Below are 9643 nucleotides of genomic sequence, written 5' to 3' on the forward strand. Positions count from 1 at the left end.
TTTATAAAATAGCAGTTATGGTACGACGCAGGTGAAGGAATTAACGAATGTTATGTTAACAGTGACGGTAATGGAAAAGAAGTGGTCAGCACATTTTCTACGAATCTGGCAACTGACGGGCTCTTCTACACAGACTCAAACGGCCGTGAACTTCTGGAACGCAAGAGGGACTTCAGACCGACTTGGGATGTGAGCATCGCGGAGCCGGCTGCCGGGAATTATTACCCAGTCACTTCCAAAATTGTACTTAGGGACGCTGCAAAGGGCCAAGAAGTGGCGGTGTTGAACGACAGAGCCCAGGGAGGAGCCAGTCTCAAAGATTCTGAAGCAGAACTCATGGTGAGTTATCATCACCATCATCATCATCATTTTCTTCTTTTTCTTCTTTAATGGGAAGTTTGCTGTTTTTCTAGACACGAGAAGGAAATACGATATATGAAGCAGTTGACAAAATAATAAACGTCATCAAAACAGAATGTGGTATGCAGGTGAAATCAGCACGGACCGTTGACAATGAGGCGAGATAACATAACAAGTGGGTTGTGTAATTTATCTGTTTCTGCGTCGCCACTCAAAACCCTAATCTAAATACGGAGATGGGAGTTGGTCGGTCAGTCAGTATCTGTTAATATTTGTTCCTTATATTGTACTATAATAAGATGTCGGTGCTCTGCTGTGTTAAATTACGTATTGTTAACGTCCTGCGACATATGTACAATAAGAATGTAGACTGTAGGCTATAACGACTGCGCCAACTGTCTGTAATTCAGGCCTCAAATATTACCTCATGTGGACTCTTCATGATGTAAGTATATTTTTGTAAAAATCCCGCACACATTCCATGTTTTATATTAGATTGCTAATTAAAATAATCTAACGGTCATTGTTGCACACTAGTCTATGAATGGCTCATTTTCCGGCATAAACATAAACCAATCAGCGGCTTTGGCGCGGAAGGATTTAGCGTTATTTCTGCTGCCATGCGGAGTCTTCTTGTATGGAATGAGGATTAGTTCACAGTTTCATATTTGTATCGATACCGTTAGAGAGACAGAATCATAATATAGAGTCATTAAAATATATAGCTGCCGTATATACGGCATATGCGTCCTGGGGAAATGACACAGCACTGGCCTTCTAGTAGCGTTACGCGTGCTTTCATACTCAACTGGCCTTCAGTTTTTTCTCCATTTCTTTATTTCTCTATTTATTCTTTTTCTCTTCATATTTAATTTCTTTCTCCAATTGTTCCTTTCTCTATTTCTTCTTTATTTCTTATTTATTTTTTAGTTTTTTCTTTCCTTCTAAATTTCTTAATTCCTATCTTGGCTCTTTTTCATGTTTTCTCGTTTTCTGCATTTCTTTATGTCTTTATTTAGTTTTTCTTTATTTATTTCTCCTTTATTTTTGTATTCCTTCATTTCTATATTGCATCTTCCCATTTTTGTGATTTGTGTCTTTCTCCATTTCTTAATTACTCTATTTCTTTTCTTTTTCCATTTTTGCATTCTTTCTGCATTTCCTGATATCTCTATTTCTTCATTTCTCTCTTTGTCCTTTTCTTATTTGGTGTTTACTTTCTTTCTCCATTTCTTGATTACTCCATTTCTCCTTTTATCTTTTCTTTTTCGTAATATTTCTAGATTTCCTGATTTCTCTATTCCTTCTTTTATATTTTCCCTTTCTTCCTACATTTCGTCTTTCATTTTTTGTTTTTATATCCTTCTCCGCTTCTTAATTTTTTTATTTATGGTATAGTTCCAAAACAATATGTTTCGCACGAATCCTAATATATCAGAGGAAATGTAGGCTAATTTTCAGCATGATTACTTTAGTTGATGAGCTTAGACGAACGAGTGATAAGATATTATCGCAATATCAAGCTCTTATACGAGAAGAAGACAAGAGTTTCAACATCTACTGTATGGCAGCTTTCATAATGCACGTCTAATTCCTCGGCTGTAGGCAGCATTTTACCGGCTGATGCTCAAACTGTCGCCCGGAAGCATGTTCCCGTGTTACGGCAGCCATATATGATAAATATCCTGCAAATTATATAACAACGAAGGCGAAACAAACTGAAAAGATCTAATGACCTTTTTAAGTGTTGTGCATTAGAAATCAATGTCTAATGAAATGTTAATTTAATAACTCACTATAATAAACGACTTCTACAAATTTATTGAAATCTGGTACTTACGACATGCTTCCACGCGCCCTCAGGTTCACAGACGACTCTTGCATGACGACGATTTTGGTGTAGGGGAAGCTCTAAACGAAACAGCCTACGCCCAAGGTCTCGTGGCTAGAGGACAGCATTACGTTGTGGCTGGAGCTACTTCCGGTTTAGCGGCACAGGAGAGGCAGTTAGCGCAGAGGAAGCTACTGTCTCCCTGGCTCTTCTTTTCACCAGGTGGAACCAGTTTCGAGGAATGGCAGAACACCTACAAAATGGAGGTAGGTGTTTTGTTGTACTATATGAAGATATTGGCAATGGTATTGCTGAAATTGTTAAAAATGTAAGTAACGAATTTCAATACCATTTTAAAGTTAAGCAATATTTCACAAGGCCGCATAGCAGTGAAGACTCTCTCCGCCGGGAAATAAACGGTTAACCTTTAGGTTATAAAATAATTATGAACAGTACTTTCAAGGAAAATCGGTACATAGTTACCAGACATGGCTCTAGATCAGGGTGATCATGATTTATATCAATTCTGTTAAAAAACAATGGAAGTTACTGAAAATCAATTAATCAGTATATCGTATCGAGAGTAAGGACGCAGGTAAAAATATAATGAATATTTTTATGCTACTTTTGTACTACTAAGTCACTGATGACAAAGAAGAATGCGGTCCACACCTGTGGAGTAACGGTCAGCGCGTCTGGCCGCAAAACCAGGTGGCCCGGGTTCTAATCCCGGTCGGGGAAAGTTACCTGGTTGAGGTTTTTTCCGGGGTTTTCCCTCAACCCAATACGAGCAAATGCTGGGTAACTTTCGGTGCTGGACCCCGGACTCATTTCACCGTCAGTATCACCTTCATTTCATTCAGACGCTAAATAACCTAGATGTTGATACAGCGTCGTAAAATAACCCAATAAAATAAAAAAAAAAGAAGAATGCTTTACTGGATATTTTCTGACAATCTGCTTGCTTAACTTAGGCGACATTAGTCCGAGCAGAGAGGCCAATTTATCTTATCTCATATAGTATTCTTATTGACGCAAGTGCATTTGAACGGTTCAGAACCATAGTGGGCCAAGCGCCATTTACTAAAGCCGTAGAAAACAAGAGTTAAAATGAAGTTATTACCATAATTCAATGGAAACATATAGCAAATAATATAAAGTATACACATTAAAACTAAATGATATGTCAGTCTTCATTAAACTATGGTATTCACTTAAATTTAACCCTTGCTTTCTGCATTTTTAATAAATGGCGCTTGGCCCACTATGGCCCTGAACCCTTCATTTATTTGTTCATTTTTGTAAATCAATTTATATATTTTATTTATTTATTTTTGTATTCATATCATGAACATTGACAGTGATGTTGTGGAGAGTTATGAATTATAACAAATGTACGCCAACACACTACCTCACCACTAATACTTTATAAACCGGTATATATATATATATATATATATATATATATATATATATATATCCCAAGAACTATGTGAGTTAGAAGATCGAAACATTTTGCTTTTGCGTCCTGTGAATTAAAGGACATTCCATAAAATTGTGTATTTTTTTTAGATATCCTGTATTTTTTACTAATATTTCCATAAAATTGTCACAATAGTTTATGGGGTTATTTGATGTGATGATGAGAGTTTATTAGTCGTTATATCTTCTGTCTTCATTAATTTCTTCTGCCTGACATATGAAGACACAGTACCACCATGCAAAATTACATTCTGCAGTTTACTTTCAAAACCTTTATTGTGCCGTATTATCGTTTATATTGAGATTATTTTAAGGTATTCCTATACTACATAGGAAATTCTGGTGTCTTGTTTTGCTCTAGTTGCAACATACTTTTCTTTTTCAGAAAAAAATTCTTCATAAAAAAGCTCAATAGGACTTTTATATTGAATAAACATGCATATCTAAATATTAACTGGTTTAGCACTGAACGCTTCATTTAGCATAAATAATATTAAAATCGAATTATTTACGATTTCTTACATCCTGAAATGCTTAACATAGAATATTTTAATTACATATGGCTGCCAGATTACAATATTTTCCATAAGTCTCACATAAAGAGAAACATTCCGAATTCCATATATTTGAGTCTGTTATTAATCATCAGAAAAATGTGAATAGGCATTGAGCACTTCCTATGAAAAAAGTGCTCAGATCTCAGAAAGTATGTGTTGTAGGATCCATGTTTATTAGACATTATTTTCTTGTTTTGATCCATACTATCACCCCCTAAAATATTGGATACTTTAAACACCTTGTATCTGCTGAAATTTAAATATTTTAGAACAGATTGTCGGAAGTCCTGTCTCTTAATAATTGAATTAATATTTTCAGTTTTCTGGTCTTCTGCAAAGTGTCCCAGAAAATATTCAAATTCTAACGCTTGAACCCTGGAAGGAGAACACACTTCTGCTCAGATTTGAACACATTTTTGAGAAGAATGAAGATGCAGAACTTTCTCAGCCAGCTACTATATCGTACGAGGTAAGAAAAAAAATGAGATTTTGGTGTTCTTCCATTCATTTTGTTTAGTTGTCGGAAAAATGCCTTGCTGTGTTATACCTTTAACAATCCGGTTTTAAATGTTCCAATTTCACGACAATAAAATTGTGTTGGTGTTACAAACTTTAAGACTTGTTCCCTTAAATATACTTTCGTTGAACACTTTATATTCTGTAACACTACAGGAATGTATTAGGGAGTACTTAATCGGAAAATTTGTACATCTACATCCAAATGAAATTTTAGATAATATTTGTTAGAAATGTTAATATTTTATTTCATATTGATACATCCTGCGAAAGAAAAATAAAGAAACAAATTCTTATAAAAAATCATCGTCGCTTCTCGATAAAATCACTCTATTTTACATACTAATTATATTGAAAATGAGATGGCATTTGACACGCCAACATAGATTTAAAAAATGCGATTTTTTAACAAAGTATTAAACTACTGTACAGTCCAGAAACACGCAGTCACCGAGATTTGTAACACACTGAAAAGACGAATTCTTTCATGGGATAGTGATGTCTTGATAATGCAAATGTATGAGAGCAGCAGAGTTATATGCATTGATATGAAAAATATTATTAAGGAAGACTGCAGAATACATAAACATGAAATGTAAATTATAGCCGGATAATACAGGTTGGGTCAAAATATATCGACTAAACCTGATATAGGCCTACTTAAGTCCGAAGTCTAAGGATCGGGAAGAAATTGAAGGGATAATTATTGGAACATTTTGGGGTTTCCTGTGCTATAGGCCTATTTGACGTGCTATGTCAGGTCTACACATAAGGCACAGCAACGAAGCCTGTGTTAATTGTAACTTAACAGACTGGTACTGTATATTATTGTTACTATACCTTATTTTATCTAAGTCTGTGGAGAAATGTAACTATATTGCAGCATTCTTACACTCTCAATATAAAGTGTAATGATGGAATTTGTAATTATGATAAGAGCACTTAATAGGTATCGTCCAACCCTGTGGAGCAATAGTTAACACGTCCGACCGTGAAACGAGTTCCCGGGTTCATATCCTGTTTGGGAACAATTACCTGATTGAGTTTTTTCCGAAGTTTTACCTCAACAAATTAAACCAGAATTTCTGGGTATTTTTTTAATTGAACTGAATTTAACGGAGAGAGGCACTATGGCCCAGCACTGCGACCTATTAAGATCTATTGCGATGACTCTCTGGTGATGCATTCCCAAACCCGGCTGACCTCGAATTCATTTCGCCATCATAATTACACTTTTCTTCTTTCATCATCATCATCATCATCATCATCATCATCATCATCATCATCATCATCATCATCATCATCGTTTCTATCCTAGTTTTCGACTTTCCTTCGATGTAAAGTCGGCTGCGGGCCGCCGCTGAACTTGGACCCCCATGGATATGTGGTCATTCGTTGTTGATGGTAGCGCTATGCACCGTAGACTCTCCACTGGTCTAATGGTAACTCGTGGGACCGGGGTTGAGGGACCGCGTGAGGACTACGTGGAATGGTAAAGGGATAATTTAGGCTGTAAGGAGTTCGGGGGATCTGCAGCTCATGAGATTTTAGGGCATGCACACCATTCCGTCCGGGTAGTACAATGGGTCCATCCGAGCGGTCTGCGTGCGAGGACAGTCCCAGTTCGTGTCCTTCCCAATGGGGGAATAATAGAATAGATATCAAAATTTAAATACACGCTATTATTATTTGTTGAATTAAAATGATTAATACTATATTCTAACTTTTAGTTTAGAAATAAAAAAATTCAGACCATCGCACTTACGAAGACCAATGTTATCATTTGGCAACCGAGTCTGGAACAGACAAGTATATAGTCTAATAAACGCCGACCTTTCCTGAATTAATTCAATTAATTGTATTTCAGGATATATTTTCAACATTCTCTGTGACCTCGTCTCATCAAACTACTCTGGCAGGCAACCAATGGCTGGAAGATATGAACAGGCTAGTATGGAAAACAGGCACTGCTGCAAAAAGACAACGAGTATCGTTTGAAGAGAGCAGAGATGTTGGGTTGGATCCCATGCAGATAGTTACCTATCTCGTTATAGTTAGCAAACGATGAGGGACTAATAAATAATTGTAACAAATTACTGAATAAACACTCGGTATATGTTTTATTATTAGTTCTTGTGTTTACTTTTTTACGGCGCTTCATTTATGACTTCGATTGCAAGGCGTTCTGTAGCCTATGTAAAGGATAATTCCCTTTTTTGACAATTTTGTTCTGCGTCCTGTAATGACTTTGTCATAACGTTCAAAACTTTATGTACCTATTTGTCTTTCTCAATAAATTACACAATTTTTTTTAATGGGTAGCATTTAAAAAGGTCTTGATGAGATGAAAACAAATCTTGAAGAAAGAAAAGCAGGTTATGCCATGAAAGCGGTACAAGTATTACTTGCTTGAACAAATGTGATTTGAGGAGTATTCACAGAATAATTAATCTGTGTCATTTAATATCTACAGCAAACCTGCTCAAAGTGCTACTGTTGAGCGTATTCTCTCATTAATTAATGTTCATTCATTCATTCATTCATTCATTCATTCATTCATTCATTCATTCATTCATTCATTCATTCACAATTAAAGGGGTGGGAATAAGATAGTCCAAAGCCACGCATTTAACAAAAATGTTGTTTGTAAGAGTTCATTTCTTAGACATAATTGGAAGATACAGTTAAGATATTATAAAAATTACTTAACAAATAACGTAAGTATAAGGCGAAGAATTTACGATACCGCATCTAATAGCACTGGACTCTGAACCTTTAACACGCTCTCCTGTAAAATTTTGTCTGCGTGGCTTAGGACTATATCATTATCACCCTTGAATTTTCTACACAAGGGCAGGTCCTTCACTGAAAACCTAACACACTCAAATATTTTCTATTTTCAGTCTTCCTATTTGCCTCCGCATATGATCCATATGTGTTAATGTGGTATATCATCTGATATTTTCGTCTGCCCCGATCTCTTCAGTAGACAGTTTCTTCTCAGCTAGTAACCCAACTAATTGCTTTTCCTCTTCCTGAACAGTTTCAGCATCAATCTTTCTTCACCCACTAATTCCGACACAGCTTCATTTCTTATTCTGTCTTCCACTTAATACGCTCCATTCCTCTCCATATCCACATTTCAAATGATTCTAATCGCGTCTCTTCACTTCGTCATAATGTTCATGTTTATGCCTCATACAATGCCACACTCCACTTCACTTCTCTCTTCTTTAGTCCTTTTTCCAGAGGTCCGCAGAATATGCTCTTTTTATCTATTAAAAGCTGCCTTTGCCATAGCTGTCCTCCTTTTGACTTCCTGGCAGCAGGTCATGTTACTGCATACAGTACATCCCAAATATGTGAAGCTGTCCACTTGCTCTAATGCTTCATTTGCTATTTGCACATTTATTTTCTTTATTTTTTCCGATAATAATGATCTTCTTCCTGTTTGCATTTATCTTCATCCAATACTGCTCACGATTGTCATTTAGCTCCAGTAGAATATTCCTCAGTATCATTTTCCCTTCTGGTAACAATGTCGTATCATCTGAAAATGATATGCACGTTATTCTTCTTCCTCATGCTATCACCCCTCCAACTTTCTCAAAACAGGTCTTCACTAAATTCTCCAAGTAGATGTTGTTATGTTTTATTTAACGACGCTCGCAACTGCAGAGGTTATATCAGCGTCGCCGGATGTGCCGGAATTTTGTCCCGCCAGTAAATCTACTGACACGAGCCTGTCGCATTTAAGCACACTTAAATGCTATCGACCTGGCCCGGGATCGAATCCGTAACCTTGGGCATAGAAGGCCAGCGCTATACCAACTAGCCAACCAGGTCGACTCCAAGTAGATATTGAAGAGGGTAGATAATAAAGGACATTCTTGTCGTACTCCTTTCCTATTTCCTTCTGGTATTTTTCTCCTGTCCTGACTATGACTCGTTTCATATGATAATTACAGATCAGTCTTCTCTCTTTCAAGTCGACATTTCCTTTCTTCAGGATTCCCAGCAGTCATTTATAAAAAATTAGTTCTGAAGCAGCCAAGAGATGGCAGGACATTCTGATAGTAAGCTACTGCTGCCATCTGCAAGATGCAGTCGTAACTATTTGTACATGAACAAATCTCATCGTGTGTGAGCACGTGCTCACGCGTGTACGTGTATTTGTTTTAGTTATAGTACGATATATATATATATATATATATATATATATATATATATATATATCTGTATTTCATATTGTGGTATGTAAATGTTTCATGTGTTAATTTATGTATTGTATATCTATCTTTCTTTGTATCTTGTCCTCAATGTATCGTGTTCTTAATGTCTTTGAGTTTTTGTTCTCCTAATTTGCTAGACGAACAATGTATTGATTTGTATAAAAAGAACACTGAATTGTCAGGAATTTTTAAAAAATCCGATACTATGTCTCATATTATAAGAATATTAAAAAATCTCTTCTTCATAGCTCTATTTCTGATGATGTGGAATATGCAATACGTACAGTCTTAGAAACAAGTTTTTATCGCACAGATACTTTATATAAATACCAGAAAGGTGGCAATGCGCATGATCAGAGGACATGGGACCTGAGTCACAAGATAAGGACTAGTTGAGGTAATAAATTAGTTTTGTTTCATTGTATGTCTGATAATGAGCAGTAAAACTGTAGGCTACGATTTTGATATGTTCTTTACATATTTCTGTGTTTTGCATTACAAATTACAGCCAATTGCAAGCATTAAGCAATACCCTAATCCAAAATTGGAGGCTTCACGCTTACGAGGTAAAAAAAAAAACAATGAAATGCAATCACTATAATGACCACACCAAATGATCCTGTAGAGCAGCTCATTTCAAAGTGTGTTCCGCATCCTACGTGTTT

At 36.1% G+C, this 9643-nt stretch overlaps 1 protein-coding gene across 1 annotated transcript in view; it reads left to right on the plus strand.

The window, feature by feature from the left end:
- The window catches only part of LOC138712051 (lysosomal alpha-mannosidase-like), a 36454-nt gene extending 29579 nt beyond the window's left edge, over positions 1-6875 (plus strand). The window contains exons 14-17 of the mRNA XM_069843442.1: positions 63-339; positions 2224-2457; positions 4550-4699; positions 6614-6875. Of these exons, the coding sequence (XP_069699543.1) occupies positions 63-339; positions 2224-2457; positions 4550-4699; positions 6614-6814 (862 nt within the window). The 3' untranslated portion in view covers positions 6815-6875. The remainder of the gene's footprint in view (positions 1-62; positions 340-2223; positions 2458-4549; positions 4700-6613) is intronic.
- The last annotated feature ends 2768 nt before the right edge of the window (positions 6876-9643 follow it).

This window comes from Periplaneta americana, chromosome 13 (assembly GCF_040183065.1).
Source record: "Periplaneta americana isolate PAMFEO1 chromosome 13, P.americana_PAMFEO1_priV1, whole genome shotgun sequence".
NCBI lineage: Eukaryota > Metazoa > Arthropoda > Insecta > Blattodea > Blattidae > Periplaneta > Periplaneta americana.